This window comes from Mandrillus leucophaeus, unplaced genomic scaffold, assembly GCF_000951045.1.
Source record: "Mandrillus leucophaeus isolate KB7577 unplaced genomic scaffold, Mleu.le_1.0 Scaffold73, whole genome shotgun sequence".
NCBI lineage: Eukaryota > Metazoa > Chordata > Mammalia > Primates > Cercopithecidae > Mandrillus > Mandrillus leucophaeus.
In genome coordinates this window covers 5964745-5991247 of record NW_012107919.1, presented here as the reverse complement: position 1 = coordinate 5991247, position 26503 = coordinate 5964745, and the positions used below count along the sequence as shown (strand labels likewise).

Genomic DNA, 26503 nt, shown 5'->3' with positions numbered 1-26503 from the left:
GCGGGAATTCTGGCCTAGAACATTCTCTCAAATTCTGCTGGTACCGAAATCAAGAATTCCTTTCAGAAATTGCACCAAAGGATCCACAATGAGTAGAAAGGAAGAAACATATATCCAGAATATAATCCAACGAGCCCTGACACATAAGACTTTGGGGGTGCACTGCAGATCCAAGATTATGCTGTTTTGCTTCAGTGGTTCTTCCGTGTGATGTTTTTTATTTTATCTGTTTTTCGCCACCCTTCTGCCTATCCCCTCTTGGTTGCCACAGCATTTTGTGGGTGGGCATCACTAAAAAAACCAGTGAGAAGGAGATGGTGACTGCTCTTGGGGAAGATGAGAATGTGTAGTGATTACTGTGTCATAGACTGTTTCCCTAAACTCACTATCGCAAACTTGCCCAAAATACATCCACAGCCTTAACTGCAGTCTCTCTGTTCCTGTAGAAATTACAACAGCCAAAGATGAAATCTAAGGCAAGAGAGATGACAGCATGATGGAAGGAAAGAGTGCACTGAGTGCCTTATCGATCTATCTGCCAGCCTGTGAATGGTGGGTAATAAAAATTTATTGAAAATTAGGGGAAAAAATCACTTACTCTAATTCTTCTGAAAGGCATTACTGATGCTACATATGAATAAATCCCTCCTTCCTCAGGACGAAACTACCATCCTCCACCAGCCAACCCTCCAAACAGCACGAATTTAAAAATCTTGCAATTTTATTTGCATATAAAGGCCGCTAGATATAGGATATCACAATAAATTTAAAGAAACAACTGCTTTCCTAAATTTCATTAACAAGGTAACGTAAAATAGAATAAAGCTCAACAGCATTTACAATGGGAAAACAGAAATGACTATTAGCGACAATATTTTGTGCTAGCGAAGATTGCATCGACACACAGTGCAAAATGGGAGAGGGCAGAGGAAGTAAGAAGACAATTTGGGGTATTTAAATAGAAAGGACAACTAAGCCTTATTTTAGTTAGCTTCCATTGCATCCATTTAAGTCTATACACGCCTGTAACTGTACCTAGATTTAACTCAAGCTCTTTAAGACCTTGAGTTCTGAGAAAATATGTCAGTTCCTTCCGACTTCTGATGTGCTGCTATACAGCATCCCTTTGCAGTTGTACTGTCCTTGGCAATATTAAACTCCTAACGTAGTCATAATACACAAAAAATACTTATATATATAAACCCATATTGAAAAGGAGTCTGCATGTTCATTTTTTTAACCGTATGAGATACCTGCTCTTGACAGATTCCATTTCTGTATTTTTAAAGCTAAAATAATTTAAAAGAAACAAACAAACAAGAGACCTTGTATAACCACAATAGGAATCTCACTAGCTAAACCATCCTTTAAATGACAGCCATTTTCTTCTCAATGCAGCTTTCTTTATAGTGAGTGTGAAAAGACGTCTTTTCCATGCCTGCTTCTGTTGAGAAGATTGCTATAAATCGGGACCACATCTGCAAAAAAGAAGCATTACCAAGAAAACAACAACAACAAAACATCGAAAATTAAAATATTTCAAACAATACTCTTAAACAGTTGTGCAAATCTCTGTTGGTTTTTAAAACACTGCCTACCTGTTTCTTATTTTTTTCTTTCAGCTTAAAGCATATTAAAATAAGACTTTTATCACTTTTTAAAAGAAAGCTTGGCTGTCCTTTGGCGAACACTAACAATTTACAATGGCATGGCCTTTGAGAAAACAGAAGTCATTTTACAAATTCACAATGTTCCTCTGATTTCAAATGGATGCCCCATTTAAAATAAAATAAAATAAAGAAGAAGCACAACCTCTAGCATCATTTGTGTTCCAACAATTTACAAAAAGAACTCACAGGGTTTGGAAATAAGTAAGAGAATGTAAGTTTATAATTAGAAAAATGGCAGTTTATAGACCTTCCCTCACATTCCAATAGGGCATTTAGAGCTTCAGGAACCCTGTGGGTTTGGAAGGTCAAATATAATTGGAGGGTTGGTCGGTTGAAAGCTGACTGTACACGTCGAGGCATTGATGTACGTTGTGTAACCGTCGGTCATGATGCCATAACCTGTGGGGAGAGAGTGTCACATTTACTGTAATATATACAAATGAGAGTGACGGAATGTAGGGCTGTCAGGCAAGGAAAACAAAAAAATTTTGTCAGTGGGCAGTGAGATGAAATTCAGTTAAGCCTCCTCAGATATAATGACTTTCAGAAGCTACTGCCCAATTTTACTCTATTTTCTTTAAACGGGAGAATCTTCTTCAACTAAGAGCTATTATTTTTTTCTTTATTTCCATGCTAAACTTGTTGAAGAAGGGCTGTGATTTCTTTACCAGGGAGAATAAAGAAAAACTTTTTTTCCTCCTTTTAAAATAGGATTTTCATTTCAAAGCCTTGTGTTAACGGTTGAGTTCTAGGGAATAAAATGAGTGATAGAAGGATTACTCCTCAGGGGCAAACACAGCCAAATTCCAAGTGTGATATGGGGTAGGTGAGGGGGAAAGGATACTGCATTGAGAGTTAAGAAATGTAGACACTTAATTTAATTATTTATGAAATAATCTCTTAACTGCCTTTACGAAAGTTAACCATACATGATTTTTGAATTGTGTGGCCTTAATACAATTCCATTTCATTCAAAAGTGTCCACTAATCGCATGCCCAAGTGATGTGTAGAAACATCACCCTAGGTCACTGTTTCCTGAGCCTACCTGGATACTAGATCAAGCAAAAACACTTCCCATATGCAATATAAACCTTTTGTGATTTATTGGGAGAAAGCTGTTTCCCTAGGTGTTTGGTATATATGTTCCCTTGATAATTTTTACTATGTTAAAATGTTTAGCATGTTTGCAAGTTTGCATATTTCCCTTAATACCTTATATTTGCCTTATAGCCTCTTCAACTAAGATTGTAATTCTATGTGGGTATCAGGCTCTTGTGGCGCATAAAAATATAGCTGTGAAAAAAATAAAATTACCAAGATATATAGAAGTAACTGAAAAGGCTTTTTTCCACATTTGCTAAAATTTCTCCAAGTAAGCCTGTGGAGAACTTAATGAGGGTCAATGGAAAAATCCCTTAAGAAAAGAAAAAGAGGCATTTAAAATCTGCGCTGTTTAGTTCTGGGGTCATAAAGTCTTGTTATCTCTCTCCATCAAGAGGTTGGTATTTGCCCTCTTCCTGCCCTCTTCAGCTGTCTTAAGTGAATAAAAGTGAGACAAGTTTATTTGAATATGATCTCCTCCCTTTTAGGCAAGTTTATTATTTTGGGGCTTCGGTGGAATTCCCCAATTGTCTGGCTAGTTTAAAGGTAATTAATGATTTTTTTTTTAAGGATAAAATGCAAACTCAGAGGCATGCTGCAGGAATTCAGATCTGTTTTCAGAATAACAGTCCCCCAGAAATGTTGCTTAGTTTACATATGAGGCCCCACCTCCCTAGTCTCCCCTTCAGGCACTCCCCCATCACTGGTGTTCCCTCCATCATACCTTAGGGCAGTATCCTCCTTTACAGGGAGCACAGCTCAAAGCCAGGGCAGGCTGACATCCACTCTCTGGGAGCTGCACCCTGCTTTCCACCGACTCAGCTGGTACCTGCACTTGGAGCAAGCTGAATTTGCTCTGGCCTCAGTAGGATGATTTTCAATATGCTCTTTATTACCCACCTAACCAGGAAGCCACTGGATTTGTGGGCTTCGAAAAAGCCAACTTTGCTTTTTGCTTCCTCAGGCACACAGCCTTAAACACCTCAACTTGACTGCAGATTCATAAATAACTCCAGAGAGCTGCCATAAGCAGGAGCTGGAGAGAATATAGCGGCTGCCCACGTAAACACGGCCATTGCACACAAGCGTGTGGAACTGGGAAAGTCGGCTAGGGACAGAAACCCTTAGGCTTGCTGAAAGAAGGCTTTGTGTCTGTCCCAAAGCCCAGTTACCCATGATTTGAAAAAGGTGGGTTGGAGAAAACCCAGATCCCTTGAAGGTTCCTGTGAGGCTTTTGGTTCTGTGAACCTGACTCAGCTTACCTTGAAAGGCAGAAAAACGGCAACTGGACCAGTTCCCATTTAAGACAGATTTAATTATTCTGCTTAACCTCAGCCTGAGCTAATAGCTCTGTTGACTTCTGAGAAGTCTGAAATAGTTTTCTGAGGTTAGTAAGGAAAAGTCTACCTGCAAATGTGCAGGTTCCCGCCACTTCTGTTACATACCTTTCACTGCATGTCCCAAGCTATTTTTCAGAGAATGCCTTGTCTTCCTGGGTCTTTGTGTTAATTCCGTATGAAACACAATATTTACAGGTAGGAGGGGACTATACAGGCTTAAAATATCTTCTAATATCCAGACCTTTTCTTCTAACTCTCTTAAGGAGAAAATGACTCCTTGTGTACCTCGGAGTTGCTCTAAAGCAGTGGTTATCAAACATTCCTCGTTAAAGCCCTGAGATTCCAGAAGCTGCCAGGGGGAATGCTGGGTTTGCAGTAAAGTAGACGAGACGTGCTTCCTACTTTCCACTCTGCTTACAAGAGAGAAGGTCCACATAAAATATTTATCAGCTTTATATGCAGATATTTCTCATAAGACTTCATCTTATAAAAGGGTCGTGCTGCTAAAAAGTTTGAGAACAACTACTCCAGTTATTCCTAGTTGTAGACTGAGATCATGGATAGAGACATAACATGTTTTGAATTCTTTTCCGCTGTTCTTACCTTCATGGATTCCACCAAACACATGGAGCTTGGGCCGGACTCGCCTCTGAACCGTGTTTAACAGCTCCACACAGCCCACTCTTTGAAGCTCCTTTGGAACCCAGTCTCGAAAACCTAAGGGCAAAATGCAATCAATACACTTAATTTTCTTTCTTCAGGTAAGGTTTCATTTAGACTTTCAGGAAGCCATAACTCACAGAAGGTTTATTACATTATCTGTAATCCTAGCCCCTCCATTAAAGCTCACAATGGCTTTTAAGAAACTTTTCACTCGTCACTTTGTCTTCTTTAGATTCTTGAAATTTTTTTTTTGGTTTCCATTTTTTTTTCTTCCTGTTAATTAACATTTTTTTTTTTTTTCTGTAAGAGATTTGATTTATTCAGCCATGGGTTTCAAATCTTCTTCATGAGCTCAATGACATTTATTCCCGGCAGTCCCATAATATCTCTTTCTCCGTCAATTCAGTTACTTTCTCTTTTTTATTATAGCTTTCTTATAGCAGTTTACTTCTAAGATGATTCAAAGAAGAAAGTCTGGGAGGGGCTGCCTGTAAACTGGTCACAAGATGCCCAGCTCTCTTTAGATACACTAAGTCTTACCTCTTGTGGTTCCCGATGACCAAAGCTTTGGAAAGCCAGGTTGTCGCTGTGGTCCTGTCCTCTCCAGCGACAGGCAAAAATGTGACCTCACAGTGGCATCCAGCAAGCTGGGGCTAATTGACTACTTTTAAAGTAAAAGCCACTTAGTTCTACACTTAATGCAGAAAATCCATAAAAACTGACATCAATTATAGCAAAAGTCAGCTATCTGGATGATTATGGCCTGGAATGGAATCCATACGCCTCAGCAGGATAGGGCATAAAGAAGGCAGGTAGGATGAAAGGCTAAATTGTAATCTCTGGAAATCCATTCCACAGCACCATTAGGTTATTTCTATTATTTAGAAATAACTGGGGAGTAAGGAACAGCTTTCTGCTTTGTCGGGCCAAACTGCACACATGAACGTTCAGTGTCTCTGTAAAGACACATTTGCGGGGGTTTAAGGAGTGACCAGAGAGTCTGAGAATAGATGGAAGTGAGGTCGCTAGCAAAAATTTATTCAGCATTTTCAAAACTTTTTAAATGGTGGGGCAGAATCCTTAAGCTACATTGACTGGCATATTACCTCATGCATGTGTTTTTCAAACATCTGAGAAAACATCTTACTCATACCGTAATAGTGAAGTCCCACAGCAGTGTGGCGCCCCTCACCAGTAGGAAGACATTCAAAGCCAATCTTTCCACTCCCCTCTCCAATGTCACGTTTCCACAAGAATCCCGATAGCTGTATCAACTAAGGTTCAATAATACCTTATGAAAACTTTGCCTGACCTTTTATTTGGGAACTCCTTGATGTAGTTGTCACTATTCTCTACTCACAGCCACTCTCTCATTGACTCCACCTCTACCATAAAGAGAGGGATGCTAGCTTCTCTATTAAGAGTTCCTGGGATGTCTGAAATCCTTGGAGTCTACAGTTCAGACTTACTCCTATTGCCATTTGCTTTTATACCAAAATCAATGACTTGATAAGTTTGTTCTGTTCAAAGTTATATTTCAAATAATACCCCAGTCATGTAAATGTTTCTCTGCTGAAGATGGCCAAGTCCCTTGAAATAAACACCAAAGGGAAATCATGCCTGCACCCAATTAGGCTGCTCAGACAAAAGGATGAAGGTAGCTGAAAAGATAACTCTGTAGGTGCTCTCACTGGGTAACTCATGCTGATCAGAATATTTACCTAGCAATTTAATGATGTAGCTACTCTAACGGTTGTAAAATAGGGAACTTAATTAATTATGACTTGATAAAGGTTGTTGACAAGTGTAATATTTTAAAACATGGGTTAGGGTGGTCTGGGGATGATGAAAAAGCATGGGAATGGTGATTCTGAAGTGTTAAAAAAGTGAGGAACTGCTGATCCTGTGCAAATCTGTACAATTCCCATGTCTGCAAGAGAGCTGGCTCTTCTTCTCTTACTTCCCCCATTATTAAAATGTGCCACTATGGCCTCCGCTGTGGTGCTCACTTCCACTGTTTCTTTGTGAAGCATGGGCCACTTCCTTTGCGAGAGAAGGAGAGAAGCACCAAGTGCCTTGGAGGAGAAAATATCTGCAAAGGTTAAACCTGCATTAGGAAATGAAGGTTAGTTTTTTTCTTTTTCTTTTTAGGGATGACAGAGGAGGGGAGTAACATGGATAAAAACCCCAAACCACATGAAAATTTGTGGAAATTATTTATATTTGTAGAAAGTGTTTTTCCCCTCTCTCCAAACCAACATGATTAAGAAACTCTTTAAGCACTGTACGCTGAAAAATGTGTCAAAAGGGTAGATTTCATGTGATATGTGTGTATGTGTGTGTGTTTAGCCACAATTCTAAAAAGAAAGAAAAAATTGAACACTCTTCTATTAGAAGTGGAACACCTGAATTTCTTGAGCACACCTTAGTTGTTTAGAAAGGGTCCTGGCGTAATGAGTAGTGAGTAGATGTGGAATCAGGGTGGTAGTCCTTGTTGAAGAATGTTCTGTAGCTAAACCAACAGATAACAAGTTCGAGAAAAATTAGAAGATAATAAGTCAAATGATCATTCTCTGACCCGTAATGTGGCTCACTAGTGGGTAGGCTTTGAAGCACACAGACAATATAAATCTGGATGCAGGCTCCATGTGCCTGTAGGATAAGTATCCTTAAGTAACTTTCAGCGTAAGTTCTTACTGAAATACCTCAGCTTAAAAAAAAAGGATTCTTTTCTAAAATTATCAGCTCAAATGTTAAACTTTAAAGGTCTCCCAGGTTCCAGCATTATATGGAATAGGAAAATGAGCTCCTTTGAACAAAAATTTCCATCATTTCATTGCCATTCAAAAGTGCTGTGATTGGGAGGTCTGTATCTTCCTTCCTTTCTCCACCCCACCCCCTTACTCCAAAGTGAATACAGTTCTTAAAATAAATTATCAAGCTCAAAAGACTGTGGTGCACCATACTCATTTGATTTTTCCCTGACTTGACTAAATCAAAAAATTTAATTTCAAGAACACCTGTAAGCCCAGCAGAACTGCTGAGTTTAATTATCATACTGAGTTTCTTTAAAGACATTGACTTTTCTTTTCGTATTCACTTTTTTTTTTTTGGAGGAAAATGATTATGTCCCTGAAGCATTATTCATTATGCCTGGAAAAAAAAGGCATCTGGATGACAAAGGACAACCTTTGCTTCACTTACCTAGAGGAGGTCCATGTGTCATGAGTATGTCAATGCCCTCAGGGATGAGGTTCCACTTGTCCAGCAGAGACTGACCTCTGGGTAGGTTAAAGCCCCATCCATTAAACCACGGGGTCCTTTGGGGGAGATAATGCACATGGTATCAGGCCAGCAGAGCCACGGCTCCGCTCTGCAATATTTCTCTCTCGCACATTCCCCCACGGTTTGCATTGCTCTCTTTTCTCTTTTTGATGGTTGGCCCTGGCAGCAGGATGCTTTTTTGTTGACTGCTTCAAAACCAATCCATTTGAAAGCAAGCGTGGAGCCTACGAATTGTTCCACTAGAAAGGGGCACAGGAGCCTTTACAGTGGAGACTTTCCCAGCAGGCCTCTATCAAAATCTTGACAATGCTTTGTCTTCCCCCAAATCTCAGTGCTTCCTAAGATACCCAGCCCTGATCCAAAGCATTTCCACCCTTCCTGTAGTGCCTCACAGCTAAGAAATTCTGCAGTACTCCTTCTCCCTCGCAATCACTGTGGAACTACTTTTTCAGAAAGATTCTCACTAAGTCCTTGGAGAAAAGGATGAGGGCTTTGATACAGACACCTCTGTCCATTAAGATGGTTTGCATACCCTGGAGTGAGATTTCCAAAAAAAATGGGGGCTCTGAAAAGTGAGAAGGAACACAGTAAACAGAAAGTAAATGTAGAACTTTTCTCCTGCCACCAAAAGGAAGATTTGGGGACATCCTTGGTCACTCTGGAATCTACTCTCCTGACAAAGGCGTGAGCTTTTTCCAATCCCAGGAACTTCTGCTCCAGGAATGAGTTTTTGAGATTGATGTTCCAATGTAGAAGGGAATGAGTCTTTGTCCATCCACTGAGCATTTCTGATTGGTGCTGAAAATGTCTCTACCATTTAAAATACAGGTAATAGGAGACTGATCAATTTCTCTCTGCAAATACTACAGGCTAAATCACATTAGAACTAAGTAGTTCCCAGTGTCATCCTATTCCAAAACGTCTAGATCTTATCAGTGTTCTTTAAAACTGTTCTATTTTGTTCTGTGGGTAAATTCTAATTTGCTAAGGCATACATGTAACAAACAAGTTGGTCAATTTTCTGGCCAAGCCCAACTTACCCTTTCAGCTTAACCCGCCCCTTCCATGCCAAATGAAAGAGGTAAACCTGTGTATAAGGTGACTCTAACCTTGTCAGTCACAGCTAATCAAACGGAGTGCACCCTTATTGAAAGCCAGTCACTGGCCAGACTAATCAGATTCTTTCAAGAATTTGAACTTAGAAACACTGACACAGCATTCATTTGGTGGTGGACACATATAGTCAAGACCAGAGGGAGAAGAATGGTCATCGAAAGCCATACAAAAATCTGTGGTACACGTGCAAACCTCAGTTCATGCTGATATGGTGGAGAAAGTTCCAGAGAGGAGACTGTGTAGCCCTAGCCAGAAAAGGAGAAACCAGGAAAGTATCAGACTTGCTTCCTAACCACTTTCCAAGTCCTTAAGAACATGCCCAGGGTGCTTGTTCATAACAGAAATAAGAATATGAGAAGAAGAATTATTATAGCTATTGTTTTATTTAATGCTTTTTCTGTGTCAAGGTACCACTCTAAGCACTTTATTTGTATTAACTCATTTAAGCCTCGCAGCAAACTCATGAGGTGGGCACTATTATCATCTCTATTTTACAATGAGGAAACTGAGGCACAGAGAGGTTAGGTAAACACAATTAACAACTTGGATATAAACCCAGGCAGTCTGGTTCCAAAACCAATGTTTACCACCATGCAATTCCTCTTCTTATATACTATCTGAATTAATTTTCTCCTTGCTCTGGGTGAGACTCTTCTGTACTCTTTCAGGTTTGGGTATCTTGTTGCTTGAAGCCTAATGAGCTCTGAACTGGAATAATGTATCAATTTCATGGTTCTGAAATCCAGTAATAACATGGTGGAGTGGACACCTATTGCTTTTGCCTGTTCAGATCTTTCCTCCGTCTTTTGGTGACAACATCTGAGTTCGTTTGGAGAACCACTCCCTTTCCCACTCAGTACATGTGCTTCTGGTAAAATTGATTCCATTGCTGCTCTAGACTGAGTCTCAGGGATGTACATATGACCCAAGTTGTGTCAACGAGAGTCACCCTCAGGCTTTGGCTGGTGCTATCTAAGAAGCGGTCATGGTTTTTCTCTCTGGGATCCTGAGTCTTAAGACTTATATGAGCCTAGAATTGCCAGGGAGCTATTTTATCTGTCCTATAGATAGCCCTTGCTTGAGAAACCACCACAAGAAACCCCAGACAAAAAAAGAGAGGACTCTAATGATGTTGTTGAACACGTGGATCCAGCTTTACCCAAAGCCAACTGAACTTTTCCTTCTACGAGCCAATAAAATCTTGTTCTTTTTATTAACCTTAGTTAGATCCAGTTTCTTGAAACGTAAGAAGTCCTAATACATACAATTATTATATGTACTTGGGGTAAGCAATAATGTCTCCTCCACTCCAAGATGTCCACATCCTAATACCTGGAACCTGTGAATGTTACTGTACATGGCAAAGGGAAATTAAGGTCACTGATGGAATTCAGCTGACCTGAAAATAGTAAGATTATCCTGGATTATCTAGGTCAGCCCAATGTAACCCCAAGGGTCCCTAAAAGTGGAAAAGGGAGGTGGAAAAGAAGATCAGAGTGATGCAATGTGAGAAGGACTCAACCTGCTATTGATGGCTTTGAACACAGAAGAAGGAGACTAGGAGACAAGGAATGTGGTCAACTTGTAGAAGCTGGAAAAGTTAAGAAAAACCCAGATATTCCTATAGACCCTCCAAAAAAATGCAGCCCTGCTGACACCTGGATTTTAGTCCAGTGAGATCCATATCAGACTTCTGACCGATGTATTTGTAAGATAAATACGTGTTGTTAGAAGCCACTAAAGTTGCTGTGACTTGATAGAGCAGAAATAGAAAATTGATACAGTACCTACAACATCTGAGCTGGCTATAAAATGCAGGCGCTGGGAGTGGCCCTGGGCTTCAGCTGACATATGGCACATGGTCAGTCAACACAGCCCCGCCCCAGCCACACTGCCTTGCTCAGTTAGATGCAGTGCTTTTAGAGAGGAGAAGGTAGTGCTCTCTTTCCTACCTCAATTTGCTTGGGAGGCATCTGGCATTGGAAGCCTGGGGATAATGCCAGGTAGACCCTTTTAGAGTTCAACGAATTGGTCTTTCTCTCTTGTCCTTTAAGATTCTTCACCTTCAGGTTCTTAAACATTTTTATTAGAGTCTAAAATAGAGCTTTTCTCATTCGGGATGCCCATCCTTCCCCTTCATTTTACAGTGACCCTCTTCAAAGGTTTGTCTTAAAAGTAAAAACAAAACAAAAAGGCAACTTCGAAATCCAATGAAAACTCAGTGAACATTTTGGACAAAGAGAGGCAGAGAAAAACAAGCAAAAGCATCTGTTTTGCTAGATTTTGAAAACAAGTTTCTGGGCCTATGGTTCTCATCTGGACATCTGATAAAGAAGGATTTTAAAAAGTCTCAAACACACTCAGGTAGTTGGTACAACGAGGGGATCTGATTTTGCTGTCAGCAAGGACAGTCAACATTTGATCCCACGGGACACCCAGGGGCTTCCAGAGGCAAAGGAACAGGGCTTAAATTTTTCAGTCTTTCCGGTTTTCCCTTGCAGAATTTTCTCTTAAAACCCCAAAGCCATATTCCCCCAAGAAATCCTCAGTTTTATAAGTGCTCTGTAAAAGATAAGACAAACCTATAGCCTATATTTACAGAGACCCCAAATTTCATTTGGTTAATGTTAAGCTGTGACAAAATCCAGAAGTTTCCAAGTTAAGGGTGAACTTTAACAATGTCTGTCTTTCATTTCAACTCAGATCCTTAGGTGTATGAGAAGAAGAACAGTTATATTCCGGGAAAAAAGAAAAAAAAGAAAAAAAAAAAACATTTATCATGGCCTTGATGTGCTTTTACATAGAGCTTTTACATAAGTTATTGGATTTAGTTCTTCACAGCAATTTTTAAGGTAGGTATTATCAACTCTATTTTTAGTTAAAAACTTGAACATCAGGGATATCAAGTAACTTGTCCATATTCCCAGGACCAGTAAGTAGTAGAGCCAAGATCTGAACCTGGATCTCCTGGCTCCAAAGCTTGGGTTCTTCCCTTGCACAATGCTGACCAAAACCTACTAGCCAAATTTCAGTTTTTGCTCTCACATAGGTAAAGTAAAAATAAGGCTGTTTCATACAGTATCTTAGTCTGTGTACTGTACAACTCCAAGAGGTGCCATGGAATGTGCAACTGCGGTGGCCTTTGGTAAACCATAGTATGATATGGCTGTTCTGGGGGCTTTCCAGTCCTCTAAATCCTCTAGGTAAGGTGTTTCCACAAGACAGTGGCAGGCAGTGGGAAAACCAGGCCACTGATGGATTCCAGAATTATCTCAGCGTGGCATAACAAATGGGGCATACAGAAGTGGGGAGATGTGTGCGCTAATTCTCATGCTATTAATTCACTGGCTCACCTGAACCTTAGGTTAGCAAAAGCTCCTCACTGGTTCAGTTTCCTCACCTGAGAAATGAATGAGTGAATGGACTCAATTACTGGATTTCAAGATTGCTTTTAGGTTGTAGAAATCTTATGCAGAAATGCAATGCACAAAGCGGGCAAATGCAAAGGTGGGGACTGGGAAGAAGAAACTTGGAGCCTGCTCACTCACTCAGCTCCCTCCTCCTTTCCAACCTGCACCTCTGAGCACAGCTGGCCAAACCTGCCACTTGATGATCTTTTCATGATCTAAAAATCCTAATATTTTATAGTCCTGTGCAGATTATCCATGTTCTGAGTAATTGCAGTGAATTGCTCTCAGTGAATGACCTAAACTGCTTGTGAGGGACCAAGTCTAGTGTGAGAGAAATATCTATACAGAGCAGAACACTGAATGTGTCAGTGCCAATGAATAATGCTTTATCCAGTTGAGTTTCAACCTGAAACATGAAACCCCAGCAGTGAGCCCATCAGGGGTTCACTGGAAAATACGTGCACAGCCAACCTCCAGAGCCCCACAATGGGTTTTGTTGTGTAGCAATAGGGGGCGAGGGGGGAAAGGAGGAGGGGGGAATCCAAGGGAACAATGTCTATTGCTTCAGCCAAAGGACTTAATAATTAGCTGTGACTAACAAATACCACATGGGAACCAACTTGTAAGAAAATGTCCCACAAAGCACCCTATTGCCAGTGGGCCAATTTGAGCCTGCAACCTCTTCTCTTCTAGGGAGAGATTCGAAAACTAGAAGGAAGGGGAGCAACTCCATCTGCCTGAAGCCACTGGACCAAAGACTCAGATGGATGGAAGCTGGGGATGCTTTCAAGGCACCCTCCCCCTTGCTCTTGAAATTGCAAGCACTTCACCTCCCTGGGCTGAAATTCCAGGGGCAGGGGCTAAGGGAGTTCACATAGGCAGAACTTACTCCAAACAATGTCAATACAAAACAGGTTTTCTTTATGGAAGCAAGTTGGGACGAAATCGCTGCAAAGGTCATCTGTGTTTGCAGTACACAGTACGGTGGTGCAGGCAGAAGGGAGCTGCCAAGCCATAAATCCAGGGAGGCTTGGACAGGTGAATAGCTATTTACTCCCCCAGAAACTTCAGTGGGGGCTGGGTGCGTCCTAGGAAAGCAGGATTTGGAAACAGGACGTTGGTGCCTGTTATCCTCAGGTGGGCTACTCAGCGTCACAGCCCTGGTGTTACAAATCAACGTCCACAAATTTTCAATGCACAGACAGGTCCTGAGCTGGCTGCATCACAAAGACTTGGGTTCTTATTATTATGGTCTCCTGGGCACCTTCTGCAGGGATTACAGCTTGGAAGCCTTGGGGCAGCTCTGCTCGGATTTGGCACAGAAGCTGTGAAGGGGAAAGTGCAAAGATCACATAGCACCCAGACTTCAGGAGCTGGCAGGCTGGCTGTGCCACTTAGCGTAACGAGGACCTGCAGGCTCTTAAAAAGTTAGCCATTCTTATTCTGAAGGCAGTGGTTAAGAGCATGGATTATGGAGTCAAACAGACCCACGTTCAAGTTCCAGACTGGCCACTTATTGGCTTCTCTGGACTTCAGTTTTTACAAATAAAAACAGAATGTTTGCCTATGTGGATAAAATGAGTGAACTTTTGTAAAATTTTTGGCACAGAGGGTTAATGTACCACCTTTAATTTACATATGATATATATTAACACGCATGTATGTGTGTGTACATATATACAGACACACACAAAACTGCTCACATTATTTTTTTCTTCCTAGAATTTCCCAAGCAATGGCTCATCAAATCATAGACCCTCCTGCTCCAGACTTTTGAAAAGTCCCCAATGAATAGGCAAGCATTACTGGATGGCTAGACAGAGCCTGATTTCCTCTGGCTGATTACTTATTAAAAGGCACTTCCTCAGTTCACTTTTGAGTGGAAGTTTTTCAGAAAGCCATTCGCTCACTCGCTCACTCGCTCGTTCCCTCACTGGCTCAGTCTTGCATAGACAATCCTGTGGAATGCAAGAGCACAGGGCAAAACGGTTAGTCAAGGCTGCTTAGCCAGCTAGTACAGGTGGTTAGATTTTGACAAGATCTTAAATTGGGGAAGTTCAGACAAGGGGTTACTTTGGGTCCTTGGAATATTTATAATAGGGGGCGCAGAGAGGTTCACCGAAGGAATTGACAAGCTACTAATTAATGCCATCACTGCTGCCTGGCACCTCTATTAAGCAAAACTCAGAAACGGAGAGCCAATTTTCACATACACTTTCTTTTCTAAATGGTAGTAGCCCTTCTGAATTGCAACCTTCTTCACGCCTGGCACTCCCAGCCGCCATCGGCCCCTCTCCGACTGCACATCACACCACGTCCAAGAGAAGCTAATTTAACCACCGCTGGTTAAAATCATACTGCACTTCACAGCGCCTTTCACATGCCATGAAGCTGTCATGATAATTCTTGATCTCTAGCTCACCTGACAGCTCAGCCCTCCCTTGACTGCAAAGCTTCCCCGTCAGTTAGAAATAGCAGTTTCCCTGGCACCAGATGTGTCATCCTGAATATCCAGATGAAAGGCAGACACCTGGCCCCGGCTCCCTCCCCTCCCTGCCTCATTTTCCCTTCTTAGCTCTGGATTTTGTTTTGGGAAGGCAAGTACCACCCCGCCCCCAACTCCCAAGTCCCTCCTCTGGGCAGCCTGGAAATTCCTCTTCTGCACAATGCAAAAGATGTCTTGCATTAGCCCACAGAGTAACTTCACACCTTGTGCAGCAAAGAGACACACACACACACCAATTGACATCGCTAGGAGAGGGAAGGAAAACTTAACATCAGGGCAAGATTTCCACCCTGTGCAGCTGCTTGGGAAGCCTGGCGAGCCCAAACCACCGGCCCAGCTGCCTCCAAAGGGCAGTGCTGGCTTCTCTTTCACCAGCTGTCTGGTCCCATCTCTTCACTACGACTTTGTAGCTTGGTCTTTCGTTATGAGGTCCTTGGGATGAAAAGAGATATTGTTTTGATAAAAGGCAGGCCTGAGTGAATAATGTGGTCTGTGTGTCATGGACAGGAAAGGAACAAATTGTGCCTGAGGTGGTCACCTGAGCCCCATGAGCTACTCGTGGGGGCTTCTTAAACCCAGGCAGCACACGCGGACATCTTTACAAACACACCCGCTGGGTCCCTTTTTTGGAACTAATAAAGAACAAGTGTCAGAATTAAGCCTCTGTTACCGATTTTCCTTTCCCCTGCTGGAAAGGAGGTAGTGTAAGCAGAGTTTGCTGTAGAAACCAAGAAACAAAAGACATCATGACCAGTTTTTGAACTTGGTGTGCTCTGAATTATTAAAAATAATCCTAGAGTGTCTGCTCAGCCCTCTCAAGCATACCTGCCTTTAATCTTGTAAACAAGTTCATAGCAGGAAGGGGAATATTTTCAATCTGTTTCCTTCTACGCGGCTGTAAGAAACGCGACACCCATCCATCATGCAAAGAGAGCCTGACAGGGCAGAAGAAAGATCATGGCAGGACTTCTGTCTTGGTGGACAGGTGAGGCAGATTTTGGACATGACTTGGTGCTTACATAAGTGGCTCTTTGTTTTGCTGCTGCAGAAATCAAAGGACAGCATACCAGGGTGCCCTCAGTTAAAACAAGGGCTGGTCCTGTTCAGCCCTGGGACTCTGACAAGAGGAAAGGCTGTGAACTTAGCAGCCCCCAGTGGGACCTGCACTGATGTCCAATCCTCGGTAGGGAGAATTCCTCAAAGAGGAATCTCACAGCTCCCATTATCCAGGTTTGAAAGAAAAAGGGAGGCTTAACAGATGGAGAGAAGTAGATGTAAAGAAAAGGGATATTTGTCTTCTCCTTTTTTTCGTGGCAGTCTTTTTATTGTGGTAAAATATACATAACACGAAAGTTACCATTTTAACCACTTTTAAGCATATAATTCAGTAGCAATAAGTATTTGGTTGGTGCAAAAGTAATTGCTGTTTTTGCCATTACTTTCAATTACTTTCACCACCACTATCCATCTCCAAATTCTTTTCATCATCCTAAATAGAAGGTCTGTACCCATTTAACACTAACTCCTCCATTCCTTCTTCCCCAGCCCCTAGTAACCACTATTATCCTTTGTCTCTATGAATTTAACGATTCTAGGTACTTCACGTAAGTGGAATCGGACAGTAATAGTCCTTTTGTGTCTGGCTTATTTCACCTTGCATAATGTTGTCAAGGTTCTTCCATATTGTAGCATGTGTTAGAAATTCATTCCTTTTTATGGCTGAATGATATGCCATTGTATGGGTATGCAGAATTCATTTTTTTCATCTAAGAAGGTTTCTGAATGCCCAGTATGTGCCAGGCACTAAGCTTAACCAAAGAGAGACCTGGATAAGAAGTCCCAGTCCCTTTCTTTGTGAAGTGCACAGTTACTGGATTGTAAGCCCAGTGGGGATTGGCTCAGTAAGGTGCCTCCCAGGGTATACACTCCTTCAACAGACATCACCTGGATGCCTATAATGAGCCAGATTCTGGCATGGTAGGTGCTGAGAAAATGAAATTGAATACAGTTTGCAGAACAAATCCACAGCCAGCCAGTTCATGGGTAGCACTGCCCTAGACAGAAGTCTTTAAACTTTGGCCTTCTTTTTTAAACAACCTAATTTCAGAGGAGCTTGGGGAACATCAGAATGATGTGAAAATTAATCCAGCAGTTCTAAATGCAGACAGGCCCTGAGGCCAGGAGGTGACCTGGGGCATCTGTGACAGGACTGGTGTGAGCGGGAGGGAGGTCCTTCCATTTCCTCCTATACATTCCCTAATAAGGCTCTGCAGCTGCAACTAGGACTACAACACACAAAAACCCACATCCTACTAGAGACTGAGCCTGCAAGGGTGGCGTGTGTCACATGCCTGGCTGGCGCCAGAGCACAGGATGAACAGGACAGGGGAGGAGGTGGGAAGACCGCCAAGTACTCAGGAAATTCACAGATAATACCTGTGCCTCCCCTGCCCCATCCCACCCTTTAGGCATGTCAAGGCAACCAGGCAGGTAGATTGTTTTTCTAACTTAGGTTCCCCAACAAAATAAGAAAAAGAGGAAAGGTAGGTTCAGGAGTAGCTGAATTTTGTCTTGTTACATAGTGAACTCTCAAGAATTGATGTTAATAAACAAGTAGGAACCGATGAAATCTCTGCCCACTAATACAGGAGAATTCCCAATTTTATTATGTTTGGTTTCATTTAGAATGTGTTTGTGTGTGTGTTGTTACACATTTATGTTGCTAATACTGGTTTCTTTTGTATGCTATTTAATATTCTAGGGTATCATCAAGGGGATACAACTGGGGAGCATTTTCCTGGTAAGAAAGCCCGCTACCTGAAAAATAGACCCAAAGGGGACATTGGTAAGTGGACAATAAAATACCATACAGCCATTAAACGTAAGGTCGATTGGAAACTCAATGAGTCTGGCTCACTACTGTGTCCCCATCACCTGGCACAGAGAAGATGCGTATTTGTCAGCTGAATTGAGTTAAGAATGAATGTTCATGAAGAGTTTGTAAGTTCATGAGAAAATGCGTATTCCCTGACGGTCAGTGGAAAAGCAAAGTATTACCTTTCATGTATCACTATGAATTCAAGCATGTAAAAATCGCTTTGAAGAAAAAGAAACAGACGGACATGCCTAATGGTTAGGTGAAGGAAGAGGGGAAGGATTATGGGTGATGTGAATTATTTCCCCTTTCTGTTTCTTTTTTTAAAAATTTTTCTATAATGACTATATATCGTTTGGGGAAAAAATTTATTCAGTGTAAAACTCTCCAGATGACTAAATGCAAGTGGAGCATGGATGGAAGAATTTGGAGAATTCAACATCTACTTCGACTCGACTTTTTCTAAGGTGGTTCCTTCCCTAGCTACATCCCTTTAATGCCCTGGAGTATTAAGGGGGTAGGGAAATCAGTGGGTTTGGGGACTTTTGCTCAGGAAGCTGACATACAGCCTGCCTTCCTTCTCTCTACCGCCCGTTTGCATATGTGGCAATAAAAAAGCATCTTCAGCAACGGAAGTCATAAATTCATCCATGGCATGAATATAATCCACATTATTGAGCACCTGCTTAGTGCCAGACATCACTCTGTTGCTGGTATATATCTCTCATCTGATTGAGAAATTTCAGTTTAAATGTACACATTATATATCTGTATGCCACTTTGCTACTTACAAATAATTCTCACATTTATCAGTTCACCAAGAGGTGAGCAAAGTATTAATTTTGGGAAAAACAGTCTACATAAATAGGATTTTGGGGGCCGGGCATGGGGGCTTATGACTGTTGTCCCAGCTACTTGAGAGGCTGAGGAGGGAGGATCCCTTGAGACCAGGAGTTTGAAGATGCGTGAGCTCTGATCACACCACTGCACTCCAACCTTGGCTGTCTCTAAAAGTAAAAGATAAATAGAAGTTATAGTGACTTGTCTAAGGTCATCCAAGCTAGGTTGGCATGAACCAGAACTTTGTAGTGCAATGATTAAGTTAAGAGGGTTAGAAGTTAGGTCTGGATTCAAATTCCAACTGCTTTCTACTTAGCAACATGACCTTGGATAAGCTCATCTGTTTGATCTCAGTTTTCCCATCTATAAAATGGACATAAGAATAACAACCATACATGTGTGTTGTGCAGATTAAATGTGATAATATATGTAATACATTTAGCAGACAGATTAAGAATTAAATGGTGATTGTTATAATCATCATTATGAATGTTAATATCATTATAGATATTAATATCACCAACCCTTTGGTTTTTATTCCCTAACTTATCTTCTCCACACTTCATATCACCTCCAAGTGTACCTTTTCTCTACTTTTCAGTTGTAGGATGTGGCTACCAAAGAATTGAGTAGATCTGTCACAAAGCAATGGAAGATGGCATTTGATACGGGTGGGCCAACTGCGAATAAAAAGAAGACGTTGACTTGGGAGATAGAAAAGAGAAGTTCTAGTGATGACTTTTCTAATTTACTTGCTATGTAGCCTTGAAGAGGTACCCTCTCTGAATTCCTGTCTCCTTACCTGTGGAATGAAGACAAAAATTCCTAAGGCTCTAGCAAGACTGTCAAACAAAGGCCTGTATGTGTGAGTTGCAAACAAAAAGAAAGCACCTTCTGATAAGTGTCTTCTAATTCCCATGTCATTTCTTGTCCCTGTGGCCTGTTTGTGCCGTTTGAAAGCTCGGGGGAATTGGAATAAGTGACAAGGAGGTCAGATGTAAGTTAAAGTGTTAGCCCCCATTTATCTACCATTTTGGCTCTAAACGACTAGTTTCAGTCCAGACCGATTTAGTAAAGTGAGAAAACTGTGACTGCAAACTGGCAGTACACACAATCAGAGGAATGAGTAAAAAGCTTAGGCTGCCCTTCAATTCAGAGGTTAAAGCAAGCACACAGACCCGGTGTCTCCCTCACTGTGTGCCAGCCAACCATATATTATTAATTGGGCTCAACAAACATTATTGAGCACCTTCTACTGCAAAACTCTGGCAGGGCGCTCTGGGGAGATCTAAATGCAATGCGAGGCAATGCCCCACTCTTCACCAACCTGCCATCTGGTTGGGATAACAAGATCGTCACAGGCAAAACTGTTCTCCCCTATCTCGGCCCATTAAAATTTCACTGAGCCCTCAAGGCTCAGCTCATAATTAGATTTTCCCCAAGAAGCTTTCCCCAATCCCCTCAGCCCTTTGTTTAATCCTCATTTCTGGAATTTGTCATGCTCTGCATTATTACTTGCTTGTGTGTGTCTTTTTTTCAAAATTATTTCCCACCTCATTCCAACAAGCATTTGAATCCACGTCGTGTTATGGGTTATGTCTATATTCTCCCAACGGGTTGCAAACCAAGTCCTATTTATCTTGGTGTCCCCCAAGATCTAGCACAGTGCCTGACACAAAATAGAGGTCAAGAAAATATTCATAACAATGAAAAAGTCAAGATAGCTTAAAATAAGTGCCCAAGGGAATGAGCCAGATAATATGTGTGACTGGAGGAGGTTAGGAAAGGGCAAGGCAGATTAAGGTTCAGCTTTTAAAAAGCAAAGGTCATTTAAAAATACTGGATTAGACATATCACAGGCCTGTGCTGTCCAATATGATAGCTGTATTATGTGGCTACTGAGCACCTGAGATGTAGCTAGTCTGAATAGAGATGTGCAGATGTGCTGTGAGTGTGAAACACACATCATATTTTGGATGCTTCATAAAAAAAAAAATGTGAAAATACTTTAATAGTTTTTATACCGAATACATGTTTAAATGATTGATTTTTGATAATTGTGTTAAATAAAATATATCATTAAACCAAATTTCATTTTATGTTTTTACTTTTTAATGTGGCTACCAGAAAATGTAAAATTACATATGTAGTTCACATTATATTCATATCGGAAAATGCTGTCACAGGCCATATATAATGCTTATACTATGATTCAGTAATCCCTGTCTAGAAATTACATCGTAATGAAATAATCCAAAATTAAGTAAAAACACCATGCACAGAGTTGTTCACCACAGTGTAATTTATAACAACAAAATACTGGGAACAATTCTTTCTAAATTCTGCAGAAAAAAGAATGGTTAAAAAAAATTGCCATGGTTGGAATATCCAGTAAAATACATATTATGAAAATGTTAATTCTGAAGACTAGGTGGCAACACAGAAAATCCTTAAGACTTCACATTGCTTGAGAGAAATCAGCACACAGCACACACTGCACACCATGTTAGAGTCTATGTACAGTCTGCATCTGGACATGCTCTTCCATTCACCCATTGTACACGTGCGGAACTATGACTTCCCACCAGGTTCTGTATTCAGGAAAAATCAAAATTAGAGATGAAAGAGGATGAGGAGGCAGCCAGGTAAACACACAATTGTGTCTGAAATACACGCAGTATATATTTGCAAGGTGAGATGAGCACACCTAAGTTTTCCGAAGCTAAGAAATGGCTGCAAAAAATGTGAAGAAAAACAGGAAAGCCATTCTTTTTGTCATGGATGATATGGATTTTTTGGGGGGCATTCCTAAGCTTTCTTGGATTATTACGATAAAAAGGCAGACTAGAGATCAACCTCTGTCTCTACATTGAGCCTCTGACACAGAGCGTGTGCGTATTCTCTGTTGGTTCACTGTTGGCTCTGCGAGGAGCCAGGTAGCACTTAACAGTGCAGCCCTGAAGTCAGACCTGTGTCTGAACCAGCTTTAACGCCTCCAGAGGTTTGAACTTGGGTAAGCTGCTGCACCTCTCTGAATCTGTTTCCCAATTTGTAAGACGGAGATAATAATATTATCTATGGCAATCATACATTGTTGGGAACACTAAATGAAATAATTCACATGAAACTCCTAGCAGAGTGTGTGGCACACAACAACCCCTAAATAAATGTTGGCTTTATTGTTATTGTAAAGATTAGGAAACAGCATGATACATAATTGATCAGAATGATAAAACAGATGGTGGAAACTGCCTGCTTCCTACACTACATTCTAATTGTACTGGGTCATTACTTTCAGTTTCTAGAATCTTCTATAGCCATTGAATTTACTCAACCAAGGTTTCTTCTTTGTTTTTCCAAGGTTTCTTCTTTGTTTGTTGTTGTTGTTGTTGTTAATGCCTTGAAGGATGATGAAATTATAAATGTTCTATATAATGTGATATTGAAATAACCTGATAATTATTTAGGTCCTCTGTTGCTTACTCAGTGGCATAACTCATAAGAGAAAGACTGCACCTTCATTTCAAATTCCACTTTTTTTCAGCTGGGCATGGTGGCTCATGCCTGTAATTCCAGCACTTTGGGAGGCCAAGGTGGTTGGATCACCTGAGGTCATAAGTTCAAGACCAGCCTGGCCAATATGAGGAAACCCCATCTCTACTAAAAATACAAAAAAATGTGTGGTAACAGGGACTTGTAATCCTGGCTACACGGGAGGCTGAGGCGTGAGAGAGAATTGCTTGAACCCAGGAGGCAGAGATTTCAAGGAGCCAAGATCACGCCACTGCACTCCAGGCTGGGCGATAGAGCAAGATTCTGTCCCAAAAAAAACAAAAAACAAAACAAAACAAAAAACTATTTTTTTTTTCCCAAGGGTGTTACTCATTAAGCTCCAATCTACTCAGTTAGAATATTAAGCACAATTTATCAATCTCCAGGTAACCTCTCATTAGTCAAAACTAAAACCAGATCAATTGCTTTGTTGTGTCTTAAAGAGATGCTGATGAATTCAAGGAATCTTGAAAACAGAAACATTGAATTTTTCCGTACTCAGTCTTGCTCTTTTCTCTTATTACTAAGCAACTTTGCATGAAAACAGACTCTGTTTTATAAATAGAACATTGTGCAAGGTTTTCTAGAGGTGTCTGCTAAAAATAAAGCGGGTTATAGTTTACTTCTTTATAGCTTTCAAAACAAAACAGCCTGAGCTTGACTAAATTTGTTATATTTCATTTTTGAAAGGTATCTTTATGTGAGCCAGGTCTGATTTCTTGAAATGAAATTCCCCAGATGTTAGATTTCCTATATTTATACAAGGCATGCCTGTGCAAAGTAATGACACTAGTGTTTTCTTTCTTTTTTTTTTTTAACCATATGCCCCAGAATGAATACAACTTAGCGATGCTATACTTCCACCCTATAAAATACACAATTCTTTTTTGAAAATTGTTTACTTCGAAGAGTAAAATAAACATTTTGAGGTATATATTTCTAGGTTATCTGCTCACAAATCAACAGCATTACTTTGAAGTTAAACTACAGGTCCCCAACTTGTAAACTATATTCTAAACTATTTCTAGGTTGCCTGGTTGGAACTAAAGTGTCATGGTATGGAAACAATGCTAGGTTCCCAGGCAAGTCCCCAGGAGCCAAACTAATTGATATGATAACATATAATGTTAGAACAATGTGAACATGGAAAAGAGCCTCTAATCTTCACCTCTTGATACTAGGGACATGTTTCTCCTTGCACTGTTCTGATGGGGGTCCCCAGTCTCCAGTTCGGTGATGACTCTAGAAGCTGGGTACAGGGACTATGAGTTGCAGAGAGGTGAACTAAGGTTTCCTGGTGTAACTTTCCAGGGCAGTATTTCTCATACTATGTCCAATAAATCTGATTTGCTGAGATTGTTACAGATCAGAAAGTGTTCTATGGTTAAATAAGTTTGAGAAATGTTCTTGCATTTTTCCTCCAATTTTAAGGCATAAAGTGAACACTACTATAGTAAAGATTCTGAGAAACCCTGCAGAAAAGAAGTCTGTTTGATGTAATGGATCATGTTCCAAACATATTGGACCTCCTATAAATTCTGTTTCACTTTTTAAAAATAATGGCTATTCATAAGAGCTAATATTTACATAGAGCTTGCCAGTAGCATGTACTATATGAAACATTTCATGTACATGAACTCAATACACACAGCATCTCTTTGAGGTCAATGCTGTGATTAACCTTATTTTACAGATGAGGAAACTTAGGCCAAAAGAGGTTAAAGATTTCCAAAGTCACAGGGAGACCTGTACTTAACTACCATGCCAGAATAAACCCTGGAAGCCAATCTCCTTGAAGGTCACTTTAGGAAACATTATCCAAAGGGCAGATCCACCCCTGTCAATGCTCTTTTCTTACATTGGTCCCTTGCTGTCATGTCTCAAGCCCATGGTTATTCTGAAGCTGGAGTGGGAAATTTTCAACGGGATAAAAGTTTCTCTCTTTTGCAACAGAGAGAGAGAGAGAAAAAATTCATTCACATTTTAGAGGAAATCTAGGCTTACTCTATCCTACTATATTGGTTTCCTATGGCTGCTGTAACAAAACAACCCACATTTATTATCTTATAGTTCTGAAAGCCAGGAGTCCAAAATTAGTCTCACTGTACTAAAACCAAGGTATTGGCAACGCTGGTTTCTTTTGGAGGCTCTGAAGGAGAATCTAATTCCTTGCATTTTACAGCTTCTAGAGGCTTCCTGCATTCCTTGGCTCCCGGCCCTAAATTACTCTGACTTCTGCTTCTGTGGCCACAACTCCTCGCACTCTGACCCTCCAGCCTCCCAGTTGTGGGGACCCATGTGATTACACTGAGCCCTCTCCGCTAATCCAAGATAATCTTCCCATCTCATGGCCCTTAATTTAATCACATCTGCAAAATCCTCTCTTCCATGTAAGGTAACATTCACATATTTCTGGGATTAGGATGTGGGCATCTTTAGGGAGGGCGTCATTATGCTGCCTACCACATTTGCATGACACTATTGATGAGCTGAAGAGGAGGTGGGCAGGGATCCAGAATTGGCAGGGGAAGGAGGAAGAGACAAGATCATGGGGCATATCCCTTCCTCACTTGCCCCTCTTAACATCATCAGCTCATCCACCATAGCCCCTGAACAGCAGAGGTGAGATAAAAAGAGGAGTGCAGGGCTGTAATTCTCAAACAATGGTGTGTTAACCCCCAGGAAGTAACATCTGCCCATAGATCATCCTGGAGCAATAATTTTCATTTAAGATAATGAGAATTTTCAACTTTAAATCATAATTTTCATATTAATACAAGCTTGTGCATTTCTAGTTCTGCATAAAAACATTTAAAAGCTCTTCCTAGTTGCCAGAGTATATGGAGATAACAGTCTATCTCCAATAGTAACAGTGATATATAAATAAATAGATACCTATGAAATGCTTAGATCAACCTGGCCCATAAGAAGCTCTCAGTAAGTGATACCTTTCTGTTTTGTTGCTATTCCACCATCACTGAAACAATTATACAGTTATCTGCTGGGTGCTTTCAATACATTAGCTTCACAAGAACTCTGGAAGATATACACTGTTAATTTTTTTTTTTTTCCAGTTTTACAGACAATCAAATGAGGAAAGGTACAGAGTGTTTAATCACTCGATTAGGGTCGTGCATCTGACCGACAAAATTGAGATCCAAACTCAGATCTGGCTGCCTTTGGAACCTCCAGTTTCAACATTTCTTCTTCTTCAAATTTGCTACCCAGGTTTCTCTGGGGCCGGGACAATGTGTCAGAATCATGAGTTAACCCAGAATTAGCATAGCTTGCGAGTGCGTTCCTAAGAGGCCCTTGTTGGTATGCTTTCTGAGTTATTAGTTCTGCAAAGAACACATTTCTTCTTACTTCCTTCTTTTGCCAATGTTTTAGAAGGCGAGGGACCAGAATTCTCTTCTCTGGAAAGTGGGTGATTACTGCATGGTATCCCACTCTCCCCAGTCCTCTACTCTTTATCCGGTGACACACCATCTCTTATGTGAAAGCCAGTCAAATACCTTCTTCTCAAAGCCTTTTAACAAGCATGCTATCAAAAGTGGCACTGTCTGCCTTTTTCAACAAATGGAAATTTCCAGAAGTCAGGTTTTTGCTGGTCTCCCTAAAACAGAAAACTTTGAACCAGTGGCAGTGACGCTCGATCACGATGGCTATACATTTGGAAGCATATCTAACATACACACAAAATCTATGCCGCTTCTGAGGACTCTGGCTAAGCATACTGCAGTGAGAAGGAGAGAAAATCGTATTTCAAAATCTCACAAAGTTGAAGAGCAGGAAGTTTTGTGAGTCCAAGAGCAGTGACAGACACTGAACCAACAAAGCCTGGCCACCCATCATTCACATCCCTTCCCTGGACTGGAATCTCTCCCAATTTTGTGAGCTGGCAGGAACTGTGGACTGGAATTTCCAGCTCTGCCTCTACCAACCACTGTTAACTCTGCCCTGCAAACCCCAACCCCATGTCAATCTGTGTGCAATGAAATCAGTAAGTGGCAGAGCTGGGATTTGGTCTCAGGTCAGCCTGTCTATAAACCTCATGTTTTTTCCCCCTAACAAGACACAGGGCAAAGGAGGTGAGGAAAACATGCTCAGCATAGCACAGGAGAGACGCCAAGATCAGGAACCA

At 41.0% G+C, this 26503-nt stretch overlaps 1 protein-coding gene across 3 annotated transcripts in view; it reads right to left on the bottom strand.

Moving 5' to 3' along the window:
* Positions 1–700: 700 nt before the first annotated feature.
* The window catches only part of MPPED2 (metallophosphoesterase domain containing 2), a 185897-nt gene continuing 160094 nt past the window's right edge, over positions 701–26503 (bottom strand). For all 3 annotated transcript variants that reach the window (XM_011965601.1, XM_011965602.1, XM_011965603.1), the window contains exons 5-7: positions 7980–8095; positions 4716–4829; positions 701–2069 (exon numbers count right to left, since the gene is read on the bottom strand). In XM_011965601.1, the coding sequence (XP_011820991.1) occupies positions 1951–2069; positions 4716–4829; positions 7980–8095 (349 nt within the window). In that variant the 3' untranslated portion in view covers positions 701–1950. The remainder of the gene's footprint in view (positions 2070–4715; positions 4830–7979; positions 8096–26503) is intronic.